The sequence below is a fragment of the Mobula birostris genome, chromosome 6 (assembly GCF_030028105.1).
Source record: "Mobula birostris isolate sMobBir1 chromosome 6, sMobBir1.hap1, whole genome shotgun sequence".
Classification (NCBI taxonomy): Eukaryota; Metazoa; Chordata; class Chondrichthyes; order Myliobatiformes; family Myliobatidae; genus Mobula; species Mobula birostris.
The window spans coordinates 82,874,869-82,902,227 of record NC_092375.1 but is presented as its reverse complement, the minus strand read 5'-3'; the positions used below and the strand labels follow the sequence as shown (position 1 = coordinate 82,902,227).

Here is a 27,359-nt window from a genome sequence, read left to right as displayed (position 1 = left end):
ACTGATGCACAATAATCAAATGCAATCAAGAGTTACAAGTTACTATCCTGCATACAGAATAGCCTGTTAGAAACTTGTCTCTTTTCTGTAAACCTCTTGAGGTTATGAGTAATATTTTTTCTCCATTCTTGCAGCTTTGATGCGGCTTAAGCTCTCATATGTAAATGCTCTGGATCTGGCCCCTGTGGGGTTGGAGGAGATGTTTGAGATGTTGTCTATTCTTTCCAGTATTTGGGCTTGTTCTTTCTGTGCTCCTGTCATTGGGATTCCAGGATACCCTTTTCCATTTTGTGCAGTCGCTGGCCAATAACCACCGGGAACGGATCAGGTTATCTTCTATTCAGGGAGACTCTGAGAACATCTCCTGCCCTCCTGCTATCCTCTTGTGGTGATGCAGCTCAGAACGGAGAGCTTGTTTTGGGAGTCTGCTGCCAGGCAGGATGGTCCAAAGCCTCACTTTACATCTGGCAACTGTGGTGTGCGCTCAGAATGGAGTCATCCACTCCCAACTTGCGTTCCTCAGAACAAAGCTCAGGTCCTTAACAACATGGACTTCCCTGGCAGTCCTGGACCTGAGCACCACTCTACTCTCATGGCCGAGTAATCTTGACACTGCACTGTTGACACTACTGTCCTGAGTGAGTGGTCAGGACCTGCCACACCAAAGACCAGGGTGGTGGGACATGGAGCCGTAGAGTTGTAGAATACAGATAAAGGCCCTTCAGCCCACTAGGCCCATGCTGACCAGCATGCCTATCTATACTAATCCACTAGCTAGCATGAAATCCGTATCTCTCTTTGCCCCGCTCATTCCAACACTTCCTCTGGCAGCTCATTTCAGATATTAACGACTGAGGCGAGAAATGTACTCTTCAGACCTCCCTTTCACCTTAAAGTTGTACCTTCTAGTTTTAGATAGCCCCACTATGAGAAATATCTAATAGCTCTCTGCCCTAATTATGCCTTTCATAATTACAAGGGGTGATTGATAAGTTTGTGGCCTAAGGTAGAAGGAGATGAGTTATACAGCTCTCATTACATGCTCATGCAGTTCAACTCTTTGAGTGAAAATGCAGAAGTTTGAAGTTAATAACTCATCTCCTTCTACCTTAGGGCACGAACTTATCAATCACCCCTGCTGTGGACCACTTCTGGAGGTCCAAGACGCCGACTTCTACAAAGGAGGGACCCGTATGCTCCATGACTGCTGGACTAAGTGTATAAATGTAGGAAAAATAAATGTATTAGGTTTTCTAAAATTGACTCCTTCTACCTTAGGCCATGGACTTATCAATCACCCCTTGTATGTGTACTTATATTATTTTCCTTCTCATCCTCCTTTGGTCAAAGGAAAACATGTCTTCTGCAAGGCCAGACCAGAAGAGTACAACCCCTCCACCCTGTCTTCATGGAGTGGATTGGTTTGGCATCTCATCAATTTTCCAGGTTGGATAAACGAATGTCGCTGACTGACTGGCTTACTGGCTCCCAGCATCAGCGTGCAGATCCCAACCCCAGAAGCAATGGACAAAGTCAGAATGGGAATTCATCTCCCGCCTGGTCCAAGTTTCAGTGAGAGATCAATTGGTCCTCCTGGATGGGAATTCATCTCCCGCCTGGTCCAAGTTTCAGTGAGAGATCAATTGGTTACCAAGGTGGAGAGGATGCAAAAACTTGCAAGTAACGGTTGGCAGGGAAAGGAAATTCCAGTGACATCCTACTGCTGACAGGATGCTCGGAAGACTGCCCTGTCAACACCCAGACTTCGTTAGTTTCAAATAGGGTCCAACCAGGAGACCTGCAAAGCTGTGAGCAACACCTGCACCCTACCAGGTGTCAGTAACCTTTGCCTAAGCCAAAGAGCACCGTCCTCGACGGACACTGTCATAGTGGTGCCTATAATGGACACTTACTGTACTGTACACAGGGTACACTTTCCACACCATCTGCCTACAGAATATGGTCAATGTGCTGTGTACGGTTCATACAGTCACTGTCTACCGTGCAGTGTCGAGTTACAGTGCTGAGTACAGAACATTGGTTACAGATTTTGCAGTTGCTTTTCAGTGTACAGAGTATACAGATGGTGTTCATAGCATATACTGTTACAATATTGACTACAGAATATAAAGGTATCATATGTACACTTTATAATGCTATTGTCTACAGGCATATTGTTACAATGCTGTCTATGTTACACACATTCACTTAATCCAAATATATATAATACTGTTTATGGTATTCTATAGAGTATGCCATATTAGGTAACATGCTTATTATCTGTAGGTAATAAGCAGTTATTGTATTTACATTGTGGTATTATAATACTAAAAGACCATAAGATGTAGGAGCAGAATTAAGCCATTTGGCCCATCGAGTCTGCTCTGCCATTTCATCATGGCTGATCCAATTTTCTCCTCAGCCCTAGTCCCCTGCCTTCTCCCTATATCTCTTCATACCCTGAACAATCAAGAATCTATCAATCTCTGCCTTAAATATACATAAAGGCTTGGCCTGCACAGCTGCCTGTGGCAAAGAGTTCCACAGATTCATCACTCTTTGGCTAAAGAAATTCCTCCTCATCTCGGTTCTGAAAGGGTGCCCCTCTATCCTGAGGATGTGTCCTCTGGCTTAGACTCTCCCACCATAGGAAACATGCTTTCCACATCCACTCTATCAAGGCCTTTCAAGATTTAATAAGTTTCATTGAGGTTACCTCTCATTCTTCTGAATAGTGAATACAGGCCCAGAGCCATCAAATGCGCTTCATATGACAAGCCATTCAATCCTGGAATCGTTTTCGTGAACCTCCTTTGAACCCTTTCGAGTTTCAGCACATCCTTTCTAAGATAAGGGGCCCAAACCTGCTCACAATACTTCAAGTGAGGCGTGACCAGTGCTTTATAAAGACTCAATATTACATCCTTGCTTTTATATTCTAGTCCTTTTGATGTGAATGCTAACATTGGTTATGCCTTACTCACCACTGACTCAACCTGCAAATTAACCTTTAGGGAATCCTGAACAAAGGCTCCCAAGTCCCTTTGCACCTCAATATTATTTCTATTTTCTCTCCATTCAAAAAATAGTTAACACTTTCATTTCTTCTACCAAAGTGCCCTTCCCGATTTTATATTCCATCTGCCATTTCTTTGTCCATTCTCCTAATCTGTCTAAATCCTCTGTAACCTCTTTACTTCCTCAAAACTACCTGCTCCTCCACCTATCTTTGTATCATCTGCAAACTTTGCAACGAAGCCATCAATTCCATCATCCAAATCATTGATGTATAACATTAAAAAATCGGTTCCAATACAGACCACTGTGGAACACCAGCAGCCAGCCAGAAAAGGTTCCTTTTATTCCCACTCTTTGCCTCCTGCCAATCAGCCACTGCTTTATCCATGCTGGAATCTTTCCTGTAATACCATGGGCCCATAGCTTGTTAAGCAGCCTCATGTGTGGCACCTTGTCAAAGGCCTTCTGAAAATCCAAATACACAACATCACCCAATTTTCCTTTGTCTATCCTGCTTGTTAGTTCTTCAAAGAATTCCAACAGATTTGTTTGGCAAGATTTTCCCTCTAGGAAACCATGCTGACTACAGACTATTTTTTCATGTGCTTCCAAATATCATGAGACCTCATCCTTAATAATCAACTCCAACACCTCCGCAACCACTGAGGTCAGACTAACTGACCTATAGTTTCCTTTTTTCTGACTCTCTCCCTTCTTGAAGAGTGGAGGAACATTTGTAATTTTCCACTCTTCTGGAACCATTCCAGAATGTAGTGATTCTTGAAAGATGCCTCCACAATCTCTTCAGCCACCTCTTTCAGAACCCTGGGGTACATACAATCTGGTCCATGTGACTTATTGACCTTCAGACCTTTCAGTTTCCCAAGAACCATCTCTTTAGTTATGGTAACTTCTCATATTTCATGATGCCTGACAGTGGGAAATTCCACCATGCTGATAGTATCTTTCACAGTGAAGACTGACGCAAAATTCTTATTCAGTTCGTCTGCCATTCTGTTGTCCCCCATTACTATCTCTCCAGTGTCACTTTACAGTGACTCAATATCCACACTCACCTCTCGTTTGCACTTTATGTATCTGAAGAAACTTTTAGTATCCTCTTTAATATTATTGGCTAGCTTCCATTTGTATCCATCTTTACATTCTTAACGACTTTTTTAGTTTCCTTCTGTTGGTTTTTAAAAGCTTCCCAATCCTATAACTTCCCACTAATTTTTCCTCTATTATATACCCTCCCTTTTGCTTTTATGTTGGCTTTGACTTCATTTGCTAGCCATGGTTGTGTCATCTTGCCTTTAGAATACATCTTCCTCTTTGGGATGTATATAGCCTGTGCCCTCCGAATTGCTTCCAGAAATTCCAGTCATTGCTGCTCTGTCATCATCCCTGCCAGTATTCTTTTTCAATCAATTCTGGCCAGCTCCTCTCTCATGCCTCTGTAATTCCCTTTACTCCACTGCAATACTGATACATCTGACTTTAGCTTCTACTTCTCAAATTTCAGGATGAATTTGATCATATTATGATCATTTGCTCCTAAGGGTGCTTTTACTTAAGCTCTCTAATCAAATCTGGTGCATTGCACAACACCCAGTCCAGAATAGCTGATCCCCTAGTGCATTCAACCATGAGCTGCTCTAAAAACCATCTCATAGACACTCTAGAAATTCCCCCTCCTGGAATCCAGCACCAGCTTGATTTTCCCAATCTACCTGCATATTGAAGTCCCCCGTGACTATTGTAACATTGCCCTTTTGGCATGCATTTTCTATCTCCCATTGTAATTTGCAGGCCACATCCTTGCTACTCTCTGGGTGTCTGATAGCAACTCCCATCAGGGTCTTCTTACCCTTGCAGTTCCTTAGCTCTATCCACAATGATTCAACACCTTATGACTCTCTGTCACCTCTTTCTTATGATTTGATTTCATTTTTTTAACCAACAGAGCCGTGTCCCCCCCCCCACCTGACCATGCTGTCCTTTTGATACAATGTGTATCCTTTGACATTAAGCTCCCAGCTATAATCTTCTCTCAGCCATGGTTCAGTGATACCTACAACATCATATATGCCAATTTGCAACTGTGCTGCAAGTTCATCTACCTTATTCCAAATACTGCACGCATTCAATATAACACCTTCATTCCTGTATTCACCCTTTTCAATTTTGTCCACCTTTTATATTGCAACGTATCCTGTTGACTGTAATTTTGCCTTATCAACAGCCTCTCTGCACTACACATTGCCTCTGTTTGTAAACCAGTTACCTCATCTTCAGCACTATTATCTGCCTTTCCTACGATACTTCTTGCATTGAAATATGTGCAGCTCAGGACACAAGTCGTGCCATGCTCAACCTTTTGTTTCCTAACTTTGTCTGAGACCTTACCAACATCTGCCTCCACAGCCTCTCCGCTGACTCTCCTGGCACTCTGGTTCCATCTCCCTGCAACTCTAGTTTAGACCCCACCATGTAGAATTAACAACCTTCCCATGAGGATATTAGTCCCCTTCCAGTTCAAGTACAAACTGTCCCTTCTGTACAGGTCCCACCTTCCCTAGAAGAGAGACCAATGATCCAAAATTCATATGCCTTGGATCCTGGCATCTGGGAGGCAACATACCATCTGGGAATCTCTTTCTCATTCACAGAACCTCCTGTTTGTTCCCCTAACTAACAAATCCCCTATCAACACAGCGTGCCCCCTCTCCCACTTTCCCTTCTGAGTCAGAGTGCCAGAGACTCTTCTACACCAAGTCCTTAGCCATGTATTAAACTGTATAATCTTCCCAGTTCTGGTCTCACTAACATGTGGCACAGGTAGCAATTCTGAGATCACAGCCCTGGAGGTCCTGCCCTTTAACTTAGCACCCTGAGCACCCTACCGCAGAACCTCGTCACTCATCCTACCCATGTCCATGGTACCTACATGGACCACGACTTCTGACTGTTCACCCTCCCACTTAAGAATGCTGAGGTCTCAATCTGACAAATCCTGGATCCTGGCACCCGGGAGGCAACATACCATCTGGGAATCTTGTTCTCACTCACAAAACTTCCTATTTGATCCCCTAACTAACAAATCCCTTATCAACACAGCATGCCTCTTTTCCCCCTTTCCCTCCTGAGTCACAGAGGCTGAATCAGTGCCAGAGACCCAATCATTGTGACTTTCCTCATTTAGGTCAATCCCCTGGCAGTAGTCATAGTGACATACCTGTTGTTGAGGAGATAGCCACAGGGGTACTCTGCTGTGGCTCCTTAATCCCTTTCCCCTTCCTGACTGTCAACCAGTTTCCTGTGCCCTGCACCTTGTGTGTAACAACCTCTCTATATATACTAACTATCACCCTGTCAGCCTCCCGAATGATCTGGAGTTCATCCATTTCCAGCTCCAGCTCCTTAACGTGGTTTGTTAGAAGCTGTGCTGGATGCACTTCTCACAGTTGTAGTCGTCAGGGGTACTGGAGGTCTCCTTGCCTTCCCATGTCCTGCAAGATGAGCATTGTATTATCCTGCCTTGCATCTCCACTATCCTAGCTGAGCAGATATAAAGAAGGGAAAAAAACTTGAGCTTTTCTTTTTGTTTGTTTTCTCTGACTGAAGCCTCGAAGAGCTAAAGCCTCAAGATCACCACTCTGACTCTGTCTACCCCAACGACGACCACTGTGCTTGTCCCTACCTTCCATTAATTTGCTCCTGCTAATCAATCCCAAATGCGGAATGGTTGCTGGTCGAAGCTCTTTTCTGCTGCTGCTTTTTGAACTTAGGCAGTGGACCTAAGTCCTCTTAATACTGTACACAACGCACGATGTTGCAGTACCATCTCTGTCCTGTAGGTGTCAGCAGCGGCTCAGTTGGGAGCACTCCTGTGTTCAGGATCATAGATTGACCGGAAGTTGTACTGTGCATTGCTGAACAGCAAGTCTCACAGATGTTCCATCTATGCACAAGTTTCATCTACGTACTGCAGCTTGACTGCTGAGGTTCTGGTGACCTTGGTTCAGGAGTACAATTACTATTGGTGGAACTTGCTGCATCTGGAGGAAGTGTTTTTGCAAATGAGGTGCAGCGAGAGAGATTGAGAAAGTTGTTGGGGCAATAAGTCAGCCTTGCTTGTCTCTGGCCATCACTGAAATTGGTTCTGTTGTGGATTTGTTGCTTAATGTCACTGCTTGCCCGCCATCGTAGAGTAAAGGTAAGACAGAGAACTCCTTTGGTATTCAGATTTGAGGAGGGAATTCCACATTCCTCGCAAATGAAAGCTTTAGTATGGGTGAAGAAGTGTTCTCCACAGTCCATGCAGTTATGCTCCATAAAGTCTGTCATTACAGTTCCAGTCAAAGTGTGTAATTATAGTACAAAGCACAATTATTATCCACAGAGGAAACAACTGTATTGTTTACAAAGTGATACAGTCCGGAGCATGTCGACAGATTATGCAATTATATATTGGTCACACATAATTACAGCACTCTTCACAGAGTACCTGGTAATTCTGGCAGAGAATATCATTGCAATATTACCCATACACCAACACTATTGACCATTAACTGTACAGTTTATTGCCCAGAATATGTAATTACATTGCTATCCAGAATATATATTTTAAGGTCTAGAGTACAATTACACTACATTCACATAATTACAGAATTTCCATAATATATAACTGCACACTGTCCGTAGCAAATGATTACAGGGCTGAGCACAAGGTGCTATTTACAGATTTTACCTCGTACACTCCATGGAATATATTATAGTATTGTCCACAGAATGCAATTACACTTTCTACAGAGTATGCTGTACACTCTGTAATCAAATAATGTCCAGAGAAAATGGTGGATTATGGTTAGTTGGGCCTTTGGTTAATTAGGATAGTGCTTATTCGAGAAAACACTTGAGAACAAAAAAAAAATCAAGAAAATAGCCAGGATTCCCTTCATTTATTTGGGACACCATGCTGCTTAACTGGGGGAGGAGACTGTTGCCGAACAGTTTCTAACTGGCATCAACTGCGTGCACTTGTGTGGCTGTTAGACACCACACTGTGCTTAGTGTAAACAGCTTCTAAATAGTGTCACTTGCATGTTTGTGTTCAAAAAGCAGTGATTTTTGTTACTGATCGTTGGCAAATAATAAACGGTAAGACAATTCAGGACTGTTTTGCTCACTGCGGTTTCAAACATTCAGGCTTGGCGATGCCAGATATTGACAGGGGTGAAAATGCAATGATTTCACTACTTCAACGAGTTAGGAACGATAAAGAATCTGAAGGTATTGACAACCATTTTGAAAGTACAAATTAAAATGAAGATTTCGAGAATGTGGTCCACTATTTGCGCTAGGCGTCTGCACTGATTTTGTTCATTTACAGAGAATCAGAAGGACACGTCAACATACACTGAATTCCTCTCTCGATCACTTTTAGGAACTAATACACAGTTTTATAGTACTGTGTAGTGAACTAATTTATTCTGTACTTCATTTAAATGTGTAATTTTATTACTCAGTTAAATGGTAGTTTGTCCTTTTAATTCTTTTTTAACTATTTTGAGAAATTTCAGCTAATTGGGACAGTCACTTAATTGGGCCAAAATATATTGGTCTCAATGTGTTCTAATTAATTGTGATTCTCTGTATACAGTTATAGTACTCTGTACAAAAACATATAACAGAAATATTTTGAATTTACACTATGCCTTTAACTTAGTAAGTTGTTCCAAAGTATTTTGCAAGTCTGTCATCAAAGAAAGTTGTTAGAGTTTTGAAGAATTTACTGTTAAAGCCATTTGGAGTATTAGTAACAGTATATTCTTTTGCCATTCATTGACAGGATTATGTGCTGAAACAGAATTCTGACTAAGTACATTTCTAAAATATGTTACAATCGATAAGAATATTTCTCTTTCTTTTGACAGGATTTAGTATGGCTACAGGAGGAGAGATGAATGGCTCAGGAAATTTAATGGACTTCCTGGATGAATCAATCCCAGAGGTTGGAATGTACGAAGACTTCCATACGATAGATTGGTTGAGAGAAAAGTCCCGTGACACGGACAGACACAGAAAGGTATTCGAAAGACTTTCTGTATTGATTCTGTATTGGCTTGTGGATGAATTTAAAGATTTTCCAGGTTAGGAATAAAACCAGAAAATGTTGGCAACACCTAGGAGATCAGGTACCGTCTGTGGAATATCTCTGGTAGAGTGAGACCATGGGAGGAGAATGTATGCTTTTTGAAGGGATTTCAGTTGGAGCTGGCAGACATTGTAAAGGATAATCTGTTTATGGTAGAGATTGGCAGAGTAGAAGATGTCAGGCCTGCACAGGCACCCCCACCACTCTCTACCCAGCTAACAGGAATCACCCGCTCCTTAGTTCCAACTCATCACCTGCAGCCTATTTAAACCCAGCTCTCACCTACAGTATTTGTTCACCCATCAAACCAGCCAAAGTCAGTCTTCAATTACCTTGTTTCCTGTAGTGTTTAGTATCTGTTCTTTCTTGTTTAATGTGCCCTCATGGTTTGTTATTTTGCAGTTTATGATTAAAGTTATCACTCGCCACTAAAACATTTCCACTGCTCTGTTTTGTTCAAGCCTCCTCTACATTTTTTGACAAAAGGTGAGGACCAGGAAACTTTGTTGTTGCTCTGCCCAGTAGGAGAGTGGATGAGAGACGAAAGGCAGGGAGTAAATGAGATGTTGTCAAGGGCTTGGCTACTAGAGTCGAGTGGAAGCCACAGTTCAGGAAGGAGGAGGGCATTCTAAAATCTCCTGTATGGAATGCTTTCATGTGATGAAAACAAAGGAATTGGGAGAATGGAATGGAGTGCTGACAAGAGTCAGGGTGGTTAACATAGGTGTGGGAGTCTGTGGGCTTGTAATGGATGTTTGTGATCAGCCTGTCCCTGAGAGCTGTGGGAAAGGCAGACTGAGAGGTGGTCAGTGTGGAGGTGTGAGCAGGGTGGGAACTAATAGCAAAAGTAATGAAATTTTCATGTTCTATATTAATACAGGAGGCAGCAGCAGCTCAGTTACTGATTTACTGGATAAAATCTGAGGGAGGATTGAGACAAAGACAGTGCCACAGGCCTCTTTGTTGCATTGTGCTGAAACTGCCCACTGTTTGCCATCCTTTCAGACACCAAAGGCTGCAGTCATCACCAGCTCTTGACCGCTCCTGACCTTTACCCTTCTTCTCATTCCCCTGGTTCTACCTGTTCCCACCAGTTCCCGCCCCCCCCGGTCCCTCACAATGTTTTCACCAGCACTTCTGATCTCCCCCTCCTTGATCAAGCACTATCAAGTGCTTGAGAGCGGTCTTGACCTTATCTCTCGCTGAGTCTGATGTGACAATGAACATTTCGTCTGAACACCGAACATTGCCTGTTTTTATTTCAAAATTCCGGCAGCTGCAGGTTTTGATTTTCACTTATTAGGTCACAGTTTAATGTCAGTGGCTTGGGGTTTCCCTCCTGAAGTGACACTGCACGTTACCCCAGCACAGAAAAGAGAAAAGGAAAATAGTGCCAGGTAGCTCAAGTTCAAGTTGAAGATCAATGATCATTCAACCATGCATAAATATAGCCAAATGAAGCAGCGATTCTCCGGGACCAAGGTCCAAAACACATTGCCAACAGCACACAGCACATAGCGTGTATAATATGGTTACAATAACTGAAAACATACAGTTTTCCCTGAGTGTTGTGGCCTGTAGATTGATGGGGCATGGATGTCGTCCTGGTCCAGCTTGTTCTTCCACCGCTAAGGTGACGGGTCACTCCTTCTACCTGAGGTGGAACTGGCGAAACACAGAGCACAGCTGTTGCCTCTGAGACATTTGGAAATGTTTGGAAATATTAAAAAGCTTTAGAATGGAACTTTAAACTTGAAATGTTAAAGGATTCTAAGTGATTAATCCTTGAGAAATTTTAGGACATTAAATAAAGCCGTGGTAGAGCAGTGTTGGCACGAAGCTATTACAGCTCAGGGAATTCTGGCATTTGGAGTTCAATTCCAGCACCATCTGTAAGGATTTTGTACATTCTGCCTGTGAGTGCATGAGTTTCCTCTGGGCGCTCTGGTTTCCTCCCATAGTCCAAAGGCACACCAGTTAGTAGGTTATTGGGCATTATAAACTGTCCTGTGATTAGGCTAGTGTTAAATAGGTGGGTTGTTGGGCAGAGTGGCTCATTGGACCAGGTGCTGCTTCTCTAAATAAAAATTTAAAAGTCAATAATGGAATAAGTTTGTGTAAAGATACTATCTGAAAGCTGTTTAATGTTGCAAAACCTTTCTATGACTCTTAGCTGGGTCCCTCACCGATATTTTGTTCATTTAGAGCAAAGGCAAAAGACCATTTATGCTGCCTTGTGCCTGAAAGCAGGTTTTTACTGCCTGTGGAATTGAGTACAAGTTGACTGAGTTCCCTCTCCTGTACTGGTTTCCACATGGACTATGTGATCGCTGCGCAGTCAGTTTCTCACTGACTGAAACACTGAAACACTGGCAGAGGCTTCAAGAGCGTAGAAGTCCCAGAGTTGTTAATGCCAACCATTAATGTTGGTTGTTATGCTCAGATTTGCTCACAAGACTCATCCCAGAACTAGAACCAGAATCAGGTTTAATATCACTGGCACTTGTTGTGAACTGTATTTTGTGACAGCAGTATATTATAGTACATGATAATAAAATCATTATAAATTACAATAAGGAGAATATATAACAAAATTAAATCAAATAGGTAATGCAAAAAGAGCAAAAATAGTGTTGTAGTGTTAATGGGTTCATTGTCCATTGAGATGATAGCAGATGGAAAGAAGCAGTTCCTCAAAAGTGTTGAGTGTGTGTCTTCAGGCTCCTGTACATCCTCCTCAAAGGTAGCAGTGAGAGGAGGGCATGCTCTGGGTGATGGGGGTCCAAGTGATGAATGCTGCCTTTTTGAGACATTGCCTTTTGAAAATGCCCTCGATGCTGGGGAGGCTACTGCCCATGGTGGAACTGGCTGAGTTTTCAACTTCCTGCAGCTTTTTCCAATCCTGTGTAGTGGCCCCTCCATTCCAGACAGTGATGCAACCAGTTAGAGTGATCTCCATGGTACATCTGTAGAAATTTGCGGCTGTCTTTGGTGATGTACAAAGTCTCCTCAACCTCCTAATGAAATATAGCCTCTGGCGTGCATTCTTTGTAATGGCATCGATGTGTTGGGCTCAGGACAGATCCTCTGAGATGTTGATGTCGAGGAATTTGAAGCTGCTCACCCTTTCCACTGCTGATCCCTATATGAGGACTGGTGTGTGTTCTTTCGGCTCCCCTTCCTGAAGTCCACAATCAACTCCTTGGTCTTACTGACACTGAGTACAAGGTTGTTGTTGCAACCCACTCATCCAGCTGATCTCTCTCACTCCTGTACGCCTCCTCACCACCATCTGAAATTCTGTCAACGACAGCTGTGTCAGTGGCAAATTTATAGATGGTGTTTGAGCTGTACCTCGTCACACAGTTGTGGGTGTAGGGAGAGCAGAGCAGCGGGCCAAGCACACATCCCTAAGGTGCACCAGAGTTGATTGTCAGCGAGGAGGAGGTGCTATTTCTGATCTGCACTGACTGTTTTGAATTTCATTCAGATTTAAAGTCGAATCCCTGAATATTGTCCAATACACCAACTCAAAATAGTCCTGTAAGCACTCCTCTGCCTCCGCTGACCGTACTTTCTTGGTCCTCACCACTGGTGCTACTGCCTTTAGTCTCTGCCTATATACTGGGAGTAGGGATAGAAGCAGGTGATCAGACTTTCCGATGTGTGGGGGTGAGATAGTACGGTAAGTGTTCTTGCTGGTGGTATAACAGTGATCAGGTGTGTCGGTTCCTCTGGTTCCATAGGTGAAATGTTGTTGATAGTAGTTCAGAGATTTCTTCAAGCTTGCCTGGTTAAAATCCCTTTCAATGGTAGGAAAGGACCTGGGTGTGTTGTTTTGTGACTGCTGATCATGGTGGTCAGCTCCTCCAGGACCTGCCTGACGTTGGCTTGAGGTGGAATGCGCACTGCTACCAGAATGATAGCGGTAAACTCCCTTGGCAGATAAAATGGATGACATTTGACTGCTAGATATTCCCGGGCAAGCAGGATTGAGAAAGAACAGCCTCATCTGTGTACTTCACTGAGTCAATCATAAAGCATACTCCACCTCCTCTATCTTTAAAGCACTGAGCTATCCTGTCTTTGTGGATAATGGTGAAGCCATTGGGCTGCAGTGCTGCATCCAAGATGGTGGCAGTGAGCCATGTTTCTGTGAAGCAAAGTGCACATCACTCCCTGATGTCTCTCTGGTACTACTCTGAGGTCTTCAGTTTTATTTTCCAGACAGTGTACATTTGCCAGCAAAATAGTCAGGATTGGGGATCTAAGGCCTCTGCATTTCAATTGTACCCATAGTCCAGCACACCTGCGCTTCTTCCTTTCTCTTAAAGGCGAGCTGCACTCACGACCTGAGTCTGCAGTCTGGGATCCGCAGATCTTAAGTATTGATAAATTTTATTTAAACATCTTAAAGCAATGTTGCTTTCTGAAGTAGTCATGGCTGTGACTGTGGATTTCAGTTGCGGTAGTCCTAAATAGGAATATCTGATGATTCCCATCAGTGCTGCATGCAAAGAGTCAACACGTATCAGTGTTCATCTTGAGGACAGAATCAGGCATCCCTAAACGAAATGCCATCTTGTACCACTTAAGCAACTTAAAGCTACCGTTGACAAAAGAGGTCTTGGCTTAATTCCATGTTAGGCTGTCGGTCCAGCCCATGAGCAAATTGTACGTGAGGATGAAATGTTGTTGAATTGTTGAGGTTGGTGGGATCGCTAATACTCCAAACACATTGTTAATAGTCATCCCTCAGCTTTAGATGAATGTTCATAGTCATGATAAGAAGATGTGTCAATCTAGATGTTGCTTGTCTAAGTGATGAGCACCATCGAGGCAGCACACTGAGGGGTAATCTTATAGAGGTGTGTAACATCACGAAGGGCACAGAGGTGGTGAATTGTACTCAGTCTTTTGCCCAGGGTTGAGGAATCAAGAACGAGAGGCCATAGATTTGTGAAAGTGGAAGGATTTAAGAGGAATTTCAGGATGTATATTGTATACATTTCTCTGACATTCAATGTACCTATTGAACCTATTGTAAGTTGAAGGGCAACGTTTTTGCACAAAGGGTGATATGTATATGGAATGAACTTCCAGAGGAGGTGGTCATTGCAGATGCAATAACAACTTTTAGAAGACAGTTGGGCAGATATGTACATGGAGAGGGAAGGTTTAGAAGAATAAGGCAAGTGGGACTAGCTTGGATGGGCATCCTGATCAGTTGGGCCAATTGGGACAAAAGACCCACTTCTGTGCTGTATAACTCGCAGTGAGTTACATAATACTCCACCATCCCAAACAATAAAGGTCAGAAGACTCTATACATGCAGGTGACTCTATTCACGGGCTTTCTGTCCTTAACCTTCAAGGCAGTGTAACTAGTGGGTTTAGAAGACACGGTCAAATAACCTGGTAGTGAGTGTCTTGTAGGTGATATACCCCACAACCATAGTGCAGTCATGGTGGAAGAAATGAAGTTTTGTGCAGGGAGAGTGTCTATCAAGTGGGCTACTTTGTCTATATTCCACCCATTATGCCCTGGAACTGCACATTGAAGCTGGAATCCTGGGATATGGCATACTGATGAGGTTAGTGAACAGGTTCTCCTGTGCACAGGCTAGATCATATAGTGTAGAGGGAGAATGCACTTTCCTAGGTTTGTAAAAAGTGCTGGAGACAACACATCCTTGGTAAGTGGGAAGATATTTTAATAAGGTGACATACATGCAAGTAATTAAACTGAATCCATTTCATTCCAACCATCCCTGGCATCACAGACACATTCCAATAATTACAAGGCTGAAGTTAGATCTCCCACACCACCTTTACGGTAGGAAGAATTTAAATGAGTAAGATGCTGAAAGCCAGGGTAGCTCAATATGTATATGTCTTCAAATGTGGAGGTTTAGAAACAGCCAGTTCACAGTGGTGAGTAAATCCAAAATCAGTTTGTTGAAATCTGATGATTATGTTAGTCTGAAATATACACAGCTTGGAAAGAAAACATGTTTGTGGTCTTGACTATCTATGATAGGACCTGTACCCCTTGAAGAAAGCAGCTTAGATGATGCTTGGTTTACAATGTCTGCAAGGCTTATGTCCTCTGGTAGTTATAATGCAGAATGAGACTATTTGGCCCATCTGTGGCTTGCTTATTCCTAGAGTTGTAACCCCATAGTCCCATATACTCTCCATATTTCTCTGGAACCTGCAGCTTATCCTCTCTCACGGAGGACCTTTAAATCCCTTTTGATTTCTCTTTTTGCCATAAATTAAGAGAAATTTGTGGTCACTAATTAATCCACCAGCACTTTTCTGGGATGTGGGAAGAAGCCCAGTGGAAATCTGTGTGGTCAGCAATGTCCCTCTAATTTTCAGTAGTCAGTGTGCGCAAAAATCTTATGTTTACAAAATATTTGACATAAAACTGCACAAAATAACGTACATATTTACATCACTCAGTTATTTTTTCTCTCTTCTGTCTTTGGCATTTACCCATTCTTTGTAAACTCTATCTCGACTAATGGAACTTCCATCCAAGTGATAGCTTTTGATTCTCATTAACATATCCAAATGACATTCACGTAAACAGTTTTCAGCTTGTTTTTGAGTTGATTCATTAGGCTAAAACCTCGCTCACAGTCTGCACTAGACGCAAGAAAGGTTCCCCCAATGTCCGTCAACTGTGCAAGGTCACAAAACTGTTCATTTTGAAGTACAAATGCCACCATTTGAGCAAAGTTTGAAATCAATTTGGATTTAATTTTTTCTGGCACGGAAAATTTGAAATCATTAAACTGTCTTAACTATTACAGTATTTTCAGCTAGAAAATCATGATATTTTAGACATAAGGCCTTAACTTGTTCATTGCGAAATGTGAAGTCACAATCTGCAATTGTGGAGAAATCAAAAGCTGACCATTCTTGTACCTCATCTTCAGGAAACCTTTCTTCTAAATGAACACAAAGACTATTTATAAAAGTCAACAGCGAACTTGTATCTACTGTGACGTTTTCTTCACGTTGTTGGCTTAACAAAACTTTAACTTTGTCACTCCATGAAACATTGTCTCCCAGATACTGCTTTCTTATCTTGTTAATTTTGTCTCGCGCAAAATGAAGTGAATCAGTCAGTGTCAGGCCACTCTTTTGCAGAATCGTGCACAGTGCAGCCAGTTCATCAAAGACATCACTTAAAACCTGTAAAGCTACTTTGTCTGTGATGTTTATCAATTTCTTGTGACAGTATTTAGCCACAGGGTCATTTGACTGACCTTTTTCAATAAAAACTTAGTAAACTATCTACAGGATTTGAAACAGCCATCTTTGTAAACTTTATGATATGAGCACTGTCTGCCAAAGATGGCTGCTGCTGTGATTCAGTTGTACAAACCGGAACAGGAAAGGTGAGGTAACATAAATTAGTGACGTGCATTGTGGTATTTGAAAAACCAACTAACTAGTTAACAGAAACATTTAGCACAAAGATTATTTTCAATAAGTATAATTACTAATTACTACATTATTTTAGGTAACTAACGTTTTGTATGCACATTAATTTCCTTTGTGCGCTGGTTGAAAAACGTGTGTGTCTGCACATGCACGCACAGCTTAGAGGGAACATAGGTGGTCAGCCAGAGGATGCGTAAACTCTGCACAGGAATGCAGGACATACCTGAGGTCATGATCAACCCTCGACCTTTCCCAGCCTCTTGGCTTCATCTGTCACCTTCCAGCAAGCCTCCTTCCCCTCCCCTCACCTATTTATTCTGGCATCTTCCCCGTTCCTTTTCAGTCCTGAAGAAGGGTCTCAGCCTGAGACATTAGCTGTTGATAGATGCGGCCTGATCTGCTCAGTTCCTCCAGCAGTATGTGGGTGTTGCTTTGTTTCTGGTTCCTGGTCACTCCTCTTTTTTTGCTACTTTGGGGCAATTTTGATCAGGGCGGCCTGCAGATAATGAACTGAGCTGAACTGAATAAGGACTTCCAATTTTTTTTTGTTTTATATTCTGTGCTTTTTGCTCATTTTTTGTTGCTACTTGGGTGATTTGTTTGTTTTTGCATGTGGCGCTGGGTAATGTTTTTCTTTGAAGGGGTTCCATGGTGTCTCTTTGTCTTATGGCTGTCTGTGGGGAAGTCGAATCTCAGGTTTGTATACACACATACTTTGATAATAAATGTACTTTGAACTTTGAACCCAGCTCCTGGAGCGATGAGCCAGCAGCAGTAACTGCAGTACCTTTGTGCTGCCCACAGCATTTGGGCAAAATTATTTTGTCCTGGTGTCTTCCTCATAATTATTGTAGAAGAAGAATTAGACGGCCATGGTCTGCTCAGGCTAAAATGGAGCTGACAATGAGGGAGAGAGGAATTCAATCTTATTTATTATTGTTTATCTGCTGATGTCAGCTGTGGCTGGGGTGGCAGCACCCTCATCGCTGGGCCCAAAGTGTCGTGGACTTGAATCCAGGCTCTTGCCTGACCGTGAGAAATGAGGCACTACCTTTCAGATGAGGAGTTACACTGAGGCCCACTTCAGCCAGAAGGGAATGATGTTTCGTGTCCTGGCCACCCTTGTTCTTCAAGTCTTGATATAGGGTCTCAACCTGAACTATTGGCAACCCCTCCACAGATGCTGCCTGACCTGCTGAGTTCCTCTAGCAGCTTTTTTTTTTGCCCCAGATTACAGCATCTGCAGAATCTTGTGCCTCTTCCTCAAGTAACGTCATTAACTCAATTTCAACACAGCACAAGTAGGGGGAGATTGCAGGATCAAACTTGCCTGCTGCACTCTCTTCATTAAAGCAGCGGCTGCTCTTTAGAATCTAGCAGGAAGGATGAGACATGAATGTTGCAAAGTGAATGAAAATCTCTTTTTACCCTTGTGACCCCAATGACAAAAAAGTTTCTTGCAGCAATAAACCAATTTACCCATTCAGCACACTTCTATCCAATGTGCTTCAGTTACTTAGGCTAATGATGGCCCATGCCTTGGATTATCTACAGGCAAGGGAGCAAACTCTTACAGCTTAATCTCTGCAAGGTGTTCCTTTTGTAAAACACAACCATATGACTAAGTGCTCATATTAACATGAGGGACACATATTGCAGCAGCTAGGTGAAACAAACCAGTCACTGTCACCATGGGAACAGATCACTTGTGTAACATACAAGGGAATCTTGTTACTTCCATACTCAGACACCCCCGGGTTATGAATGAATGAGTTCCCATAATAATAAATTCAAAACTTCATTGTGAATACATATGTTCATCCTTATGAACAGCAGAACTAGTTTCCCTTCTCTCTCTCCACTTATTCCCTTTTATCAGCATGAATGAGTTAGGCCAAAGGGCCTGTTTTTATACAGTTTTACTCTATCAGCCTTATGTGTTATTGATGCCTTTCATTACAAGGTTGTGAAGGTGTGATTATTATATGGAGTGATTTATGTATGTATGAACATCTGTAAAAACAGAGCTTGTTTGTAACCTGGGGGCTGCCTGTGTGTTTTAAACTGAGGACTAGTATAGTTTTACATTAACAGGGGCGAATTTGTCATCTAAGTAATAATTCTGCTAATGTAAACGACAGACACTGTCTTTGGAATGTCTCCTTGTTCATAAGGTTTTAACTGTAGCCATACAGCAGCAACTTTCTTCAAGGTAAAACAAGCTAAGGAATTTCACAGGCTTGTTTCAGGATGATAGGTATGGAAGCTGAACTGTTGGCATGAGATCCAGGCTCTCAAGTCATTCTTTCTGAGGGAAGGACAAGAAGGACAGATGGTTTGGTGAAGAGGTTCTGAAGTTTAAGGCCCAGATGACAGAAGGCCTGGGTGTTGGTGGGACAGAGGGCAGAGGTCATTGAAGAGGTCACTGCTGGATGAAGGCTCTACATGTGTTGACTGTAATCCTGGGGAGTATAACGTGTTGAGTGTGATCCGGGGGAGTGTAACGCGCGTTGAGTGTGATCCTGGGGAGTATAACATGTGTTGAGTGTGAGCCTAATGAGTATAACACGTGCTGAGTGTGATCCTGGGGAGTATAACGCGTGTTGATTGTGATCCTGGGGAGTATAACACGTGTTGAGTGTGATCCTGGGGAGTATAACACGTGTTGAGTGTGAGCCTAATGAGTATAACACGTGCTGAGTGAGATCCTGGGGAGTATAACGCGTGTTGAGTGTGATCCTGGGGAGTATAATGCGTGTTGAGTGTGATCCTGGGGAGTATAACACATGCTGAGTGTGATCCTGGGGAGTATAACGCGTGTTGAGTGTGAGCCTGATGAGTATAACACATGTTGAGTGTGATCCTGGGGAGTATAACACGTGCTGAGTGTGATCCTGGGGAGTATAACACATGCTGAGTGTGATCTTGGGGAGTATAACGCGTGTTGAGTGTGAGCCTGATGAGTATAACACGTGCTGAGTGTGATCCTGGGGAGTATAACGTGTGTTGAGTGTGATCCTGGGGAGTATAACACGTGCTGAGTGTGATCCTGGGGAGTATAACACGTGCTGAGTGTGATCCTGGGGAGTATAACGCGTGTTGAGTGTGAGCCTGATGAGTATAACACGTGTTGAGTGTGATCCTGGGGAGTATAAGATGTGTTGAGTGTGATCCTGGGGAGTATAACACGTGTTGAGTGTGATCCTGGGGAGTATAACACATGTTGAGTGTGATTCTGGGGAGTATAAGATGTGCTGAGGTGATCCTGGGGAGTATAACGCGTGTTGAGTGTGATCCTGGGGAGTATAACACGTGCTGAGTGTGATCCTGGGGAGTATAACACGTGCTGAGTGTGATCCTGGGGAGTATAATACGTGTTGAGTGTGATCCTGGGGAGTATAACACATGTTGAGTGTGATCCTGGGGAGTATGAGATGTGCTGAGGTGATCCTGGGGAGTATAACGCGTGTTGAGTGTGATCCTGGGGAGTATAACACGTGTTGAGTGTGATCCTGGGGAGTATAAGACGTGCTGAGTGTGATCCTGGGGAGTATAACACGTGTTGAGTGTGAGCCTGATGAGTATAACACGTGTTGAGTGTGATCCTGGGGAGTATAAGACGTGCTGAGTGTGATCCTGGGGAGTATAACGTGTGTTGAGTGTGAGCCTGATGAGTATAACACGTGTTGAGTGTGATCCTGGGGAGTATAACGTGTGTTGAGTGTGATCCTGGGGAGTATAACGTGTGTTGAGTGTGATCCTGGGGAGTATAATGCGTGTTGAGTGTGATCCTGGGGAGTATAACACGTGCTGAGTGTGATCCTGGGGAGTATAAGACGTGCTGAGTGTGATCCTGGGGAGTATAACACATGTTGAGTGTGAGCCTGATGAGTATAACACGTGTTGAGTGTGATCCTGGGGAGTATAAGACGTGTTGAGTGTGATCCTGGGGAGTATAATGTGTGGTGAGTATAGTCCTGGGGAGTGTAATGTAGACAGAATTCACTGAAATATAAACTAGATGGGCTGACGTCTGAGGAACTGAAATGCATAATCCTGCGGGTATATCCTGAAAAGAGGTCATCCTGGTGAGGTACAACACGTTTGAAATTCTCAGCCTAACTTGGACGAAATGTATCACTGATGGATTGGAATTCATGGAGTATAAACGAGACTGGCTGACATCCAGTAGGGTGTATTCTGAGAAATAGTATCCTGGGTGAGTATGATCCTGGGAAGGATGAATTTATCATTGGGGGAGAGGTGGAATTTTGAGAACTGGACCCTGCCACAATATAATCTTGGGGAATTAATCAGGATTAGATATAACCCTGGGGACTGTAGTCTGGGCAGGATGTACACTGGATGGGTTGTAATTCAAGAGGGTGTTAAATTGGTGGGAGAGATTGGGGAAATTGGCAGGGTTTAGTCCACGTTGATGGTAGTCCTGAAAAGTGTAACCCTGGTGGCATGTTGTAGGCAGAACCCATTCCAAGTGGAATATCCAATTGAAGTCAGTTTGCTGTGGCAGATTTGGTTGAAGTTCGTGGTTCAAGTTCCTTTAGCAAATTTCTGTTAAAATATTACCACCTTTTTGTTAATAGGCCAAACAAAATCAAAGTGAATAAAATTCCAGTTAGTCAAAGTGCAATATCTTCTACCTTGAACTCATTGTGAATACAGGGGAGTTAATGAAGTACAAGTTTTCCCCGCCATCCGAAGGTAGAGTGTTCCTATGAAACGGTTCATAAGCCGGAATGTCGTAAAGCGAAGAAGCAATTACCATTAACTTATATGGGAAAAATTTGTGAGCGTTCGCAGACCCAAAAATAACCTACCAAATCATGCCAAATAACACATAAAACCTAAAATAACAGTAACATATCGTAAAAGCAGGAATGATATGATGAATACACAGCCTATATAAAGTAGAAATACTTTCTCACAATCATTGCCGCACTGTTCTCCGTAGCGAAAATCTCACGCAAGTGCCGTCGGCAAAAACACGGCGCAAGCACTCTCGGCAAAAACACTCTCTCCAGTAACCTTTAAGCTATGAAGCTGCCAAATCATACCAAATAACACATAAAATATAGATGATATAAAGTAGAAATAATGTACGTACAGTGTAGTATCACTTACGGGAAACGGGAAGACATCGAGCACACTGATGATGGTGTGTTAGGCTGAGTCGTCGGAGGTTGGGTCTTGCAGTGGCCCCCGCCCTCTGGGCAGCAAACCGATACTGATCCGCGAAGAATGCAGTGGTACAGAGGTAGCCAGAAGGCACACAGCACATCTTTAAGAAAAAGCCAAAATAAACATGCTAATTAAATAGGTGCCACCCGGCACGTAAATGTCGGCCCAGATCAGAGGCGACGCAATCAGCAATCACCTCTCATCTTCTCCTATGTCTGCCTGCCTTGATGTCGAAGGTCGAGGTTCGTCGTCTGCTGTGGCTGATGTGGAAGGCTTGCTTGACTGCTGAGCCTCGCGCATTTTTAGATCGTACAGTTCTTTGTAAGGACTCAAACTATCCTGCAAATATGCCCTAAACCGACATACCCTTTCAAAGTTAAAGTTGTACTTTATCATTGCAGCGAAAATCTCACGCAGTTGCTTCATGTTCAGTTCACCACTGCATTCGGTTTCGATTGTTATCCTTTCCTCTTCCAATTGCATCAGCTCTTCATCTATCAGTTCTTGGTCATTGGATGCCAAAACCTCTTCAACACCATGTTCATTAACTTCCACAAGCCAAACTCACATTGTCCTTACTTCGTTCACCACAATCGGAATGCTTAATTATGTCTAGTTTCATGCTAAGTGTAACACCCTTATGAGTTCTTTTAGGCTTTTCCGATACCTTAGAACTCACTTTGCAAATGGATGCTCACAGGCACGTGTTTAAGCAATGCCGGCGAGAATCCGGGGGAAAGCGGCTGCTCGGGGCGCACACTGCTTTTATCACGCACTGCTTTTTTTCGTAACAGTAAAAACACCTTCTGTTAGCGAAAACAGGGAACTAATGTAGGTCTTTCGTAACAGTGAGGTTTCATAAAGCGAACGTTCGAAAAGCGGGGGGACACCTGTATTACTGTTCTCCATACATTTTCAACTGATTTGTATGAATGCAGCTCCTCCTCTCCTGAGATCATTCTGTCTGCTCACATCTGTATGAAGCTTCTGAGAAAATCAATTGATTATTCATCAGGAATAGAAACATAGAAAATAGGTGCAGGAGTAGGCCATTCGGCCCTTCGAGCCTGCACCGCCATTTATTATGATCATGGCTGATCATCCAACTCAGAACACCGCCCCAGCCTTCCCTCCATACCCCCTGACCCCCGTAGCCACAAGGGCCATATCTAACTCCCTCTTAAATATAGCCAATGAACTGGCCTCAACTGTTTCCTATGGCAGAAAATTCCACAGATTCACCACTCTCTGCGTGAAGAAGTTTTTCCTAATCTCGGTCCTAAAAGGCTTCCCCTCTATCTTCAAACTGTGACCCCTCGTTCTGGACTTCCCCAACATCGGGAACAATCTTCCTGCATCTAGCCTGTCCAATCCCTTTAGGATCTTATACGTTTCAATCAGATCCCCCCTCAATCTTCTAAATTCCAATGAGTACAAGCCCAGTTCATCCAGTCTTTCTTCATATGAAAGTCCTGCCATCCCAGGAATCAATCTGGTGAACCTTCTCTGTACTCCCTCTATGGCAAGGATGTCTTTCCTCAGATTAGGGGACCAAAACTGCACACAATACTCCAGGTGTGGTCTCACCAAGGCCTTGTACAACTGCAGTAGTACCTCCCTGCTCCTGTACTCAAATCCTCTCGCTATAAATGCCAGCATACCATTCGCCTTTTTCACCGCCTGCTGTACCTGCATGCCCACTTTCAATGACTGGTGTATAATGACACCCAGGTCTCGTTGCACCTCCCCTTTTCCTAATCGGCCACCATTCAGATAATAATCTGTTTTCCTATTTTTGCCACCAAAGTGGATAACTTCACATTTATCCACATTAAATTGCATCTGCCATGAATTTGCCCACTCACCCAACCTATCCAAGTCACCCTGCATCCTCTTAGCATCCTCCTCACAGCTAACACTGCCACCCAGCTTCGTGTCATCCGCAAACTTGGAGATGCTGCATTTAATTCCCTCATCCAAGTCATTAATATATATTGTAAACAACTGGGGTCCCAGCACTGAGCCTTGCCGTACCCCACTAGTCACCGCCTGCCATTCTGAAAAGGTCCCGTTTATTCCCACTCTTTGCTTCCTGTCTGCTAACCAACTCTCCACCCACACCAATACCTTACCCCCAATACCGTGTGCTTTAAGTTTGCATACTAATCTCCTGTGTGGGACCTTGTCAAAAGCCTTCTGAAAATCCAAATATACCACATCCACTGGTTCTCCCCTATCCACTCTACTAGTTACATCCTCAAAAAATTCTATGAGATTCGTCAGACATGATTTTCCTTTCACAAATCCATGCTGACTTTGTCCGATCATTTCACCGCTTTCCAAATGTGCTGTTATCACATCCTTGATAACTGACTCCAGCAGTTTCCCCACCACCGACGTTAGGCTAACCGGTCTATAATTGCCCGGTTTCTCTCTCCCTCCTTTTTTAAAAAGTGGAGTTACATTAGCCACCCTCCAATCCTCAGGAACTAGTCCAGAATCTAACAAGTTTTGAAAAATTATCACTAATGCATCCACTATTTCTTGGGCTACTTCCTTAAGCACCCTGGGATGCAGACCATCTGGCCCTAGGGATTTATCTGCCTTCAATCCCTTCAATTTACCTAACACCACTTCCCTACTAACATGTATTTCGCTCAGTTCCTCCATCTCACTGGATCCTCTGTCCCCTACTATTTCTGGAAGATTATTTATGTCCTCCTTAGTGAAGACAGAACCAAAGTAATTATTCAATTGGTCTGCCATGTCCTTGCTCCCCATAATCAATTCACCTGTTTCTGTCTGCAGGGGACCTACATTTGTCTTTACCAGTCTTTTCCTTTTTACATATCTATAAAAGCTTTTACAGTCCGTTTTTATGTTGCCTGCCAATTTTCTCTCATAATCTTTTTTCCCCTTCCTAATTAAGCCCTTTGTCCTCCTCTGCTGAACTCTGAATTTCTCCCAGTCCTCAGGTGAGCCACTTTCTCTGGCTAATTTGTATGCTTCTTCTTTGGAATTGATACTATCCCTAATTTCTCTTGTCAGCCACGGGTGCACTACCTTCCTTGATTTATTCTTTTGCCAAACTGGGATGAACATTTGTTGCAGTTCATCCATGCAACCTTTAAATGCTTGCCATTGCATATCCACCGTCAATCCTTTAAGTGTCATTTACCAGTCTATCTTAGCTAATTCACGTCTCATACCTTCAAAGTTACCCCTCTTTAAGTTCAGAACCTTTGTTTCTGAATTAACTATGTCACTCTCCATCTTAATGAAGAATTCCACCATATTATGGTCACTCTTACCCAAGGGGCCTCTCACGACAAGATCGCTAATTAACCCTTCCTCATTGCTCAAAACCCAGTCCAGAATAGCCTGCTCTCTAGTTGGTTCCTCGACATGTTGGTTCAAAAAACCATCCCGCATACATTCCAAGAAATCCTCTTCCTCAGCACCTTTACCAATTTGGTTCACCCAATCTACATGTAGATTGAAGTCACCCATTATAACTGCTGTTCCTTTATTGCACACATTTCTAATTTCCTGTTTAATACCATCTCCGACCTCACTACTACTGTTAGGTGGCCTGTACACAACTCCCACCAGCGTCTTCTGCCCCTTAGTGTTACGCAGCTCTACCCATATCGATTCCACAACTTCCCGGCTTATGTCCTTCCTTTCTATTGCGTTAATCTCTTCTTTAACCAGCAATGCCACCCCACCTCCCCTTCCTTCATGTTTATCCCTCCTGAATATTGAATATCCCTGAACGTTGAGCTCCCATCCCTGGTCACCCTGGAGCCATGTCTCTGTGATCCCAACTATATCATAATCATTAATAACAATCTGCACTTTCAATTCATCCACCTTATTACGAATGCTCCTTGCATTGACACACAAAGCCTTCAGGCGCTCTTTTACAACTCTCTTAGCCCTTATACAATTATGCTGAAAAGTGGCCCTTTTTAATGCTTGCCCTGGATTTGTCGGCCTGCCACTTTTACTTTTCTCCTTAGTACTTTTCCATTGTACTACAATGTTCTAACTTCTCCATTGTAGACATGCAGTGAAACTTGCTGAGTAGACATGCAGTGAAACTTGCTGTTCTTCAAGGACTTAACTATTAGTATAAATCCATCTGTCATCAAGAACCTTCCATGAATATGCATTGATTGCATTGAATTATACCATCAATATAAATGCACTATTTCCAATTGTGAATCCACAAATATACGAGGGGTGATTGATAAGCTTGTGGCCTGAGGTAGAAGGAGTCAATTTTAGAAAACCTAGCACATTTATTTTTCCTACATTTACACATTTAGTCCAGCGGTCGTGGAGCATATGGATCCCTTCTTTGTAGAAGTCAGCATCTTGGACCTCCAGAAGTGGTCCACGGCAGGGGTGATTCATAAGTTCGTGGCCTAAGGTAGAAGGAGATGAGTTTTTAACTTCAAACTTTCTGCATTTTCACTCAAAGAGTTGAACTTCATGTGCATGTAATGAGAGCAGTATAACTCATCTGCTTACATGCACATGCAGTTCAACTCTTTGAGTGATAATGCAGAAAGTTTGAAGCTAATAACTCACCTCCTTCTACCTTAGGCCACGAACTTTTCAATCACCCCTGCTGTGGGCCACTTCTGCAAAGAAGGGATCCGTGTGCTCCACGACCGCTGGACTAAGTGTGTACATGTAGGAGGGGACTATGTTGAAAAATAAATGTGCTAAGTTTTCTAAAATTGACTCCTTCTACCTTAGGCCACAAACTTATCAATCACCCCATGTAGGTCAACTTTTTCTTATTGTTACACTAAACCTTTGAAACTAATGTTTTAAATGGTTTAAAACTCACTAGTTTTCATATTTAATGATAAAGTTGTTAATCTTTGATGTGAATGGTTTTGCATTCTGGTGGATTAGAGATCAGGATAATAACCTTGAAAAAATAATTTTCATTATCACTTCAATGCAAGAAGTATTATAGGAAAGGCAGATGAGCTCAGGGCAGAGATCAGCACATGGAAATATGATATAGTAGCATTAGTGAGACTTGATTGCGGGGCGGGGTGGTACAGCTCAATATTGCAGGGTTCAATTGCTTTAGATGCAACAGAACAAGAGGGATTAAATGAGGAAACGTAGTGTTACTGGTCACAGAAAACACCACTGCAGTGCTCAGTCAGGACAGACTGTAGAGCTTGTCTACTTTATTGTCGCCAAACAATTGATACTAGAGCATACAATCATCACAGCGATATTTGATTCTGTGCTTCACGCTTCCTGGAGTACAAATCGATAGTAAACAGTAAAAATTTAAATTATAAATCATAAATAGAAAATAGAGAAGGGAAAGTAAGGTAGTGCAAAAAAACCGAGAGGCAGGTCTGGATATTTGGAGGGTACGGCCCAGCTCTGGGTTAGGATCCGTTCAGCAGTCTTATCACAGTTGGAAAGAAGTTGTTCCCAAATCTGGCCGTAAGAGTCTTCAAGCTCCTGAGCCTTCTCCCAGAGGGAA

The 27,359-nt window shown here is 42.9% G+C and overlaps 1 protein-coding gene across 1 annotated transcript in view; it reads left to right on the top strand.

Moving 5' to 3' along the window:
* LOC140199145 (H(+)/Cl(-) exchange transporter 4) overlaps window positions 1–27,359 on the top strand; it is a 117,901-nt gene that overhangs the window by 39,073 nt on the left and 51,469 nt on the right. The window contains exon 2 of the mRNA XM_072260747.1: window positions 8,958–9,109. Within this exon, the coding sequence (XP_072116848.1) occupies window positions 8,966–9,109 (144 nt within the window). The 5' untranslated portion in view covers window positions 8,958–8,965. The remainder of the gene's footprint in view (window positions 1–8,957; window positions 9,110–27,359) is intronic.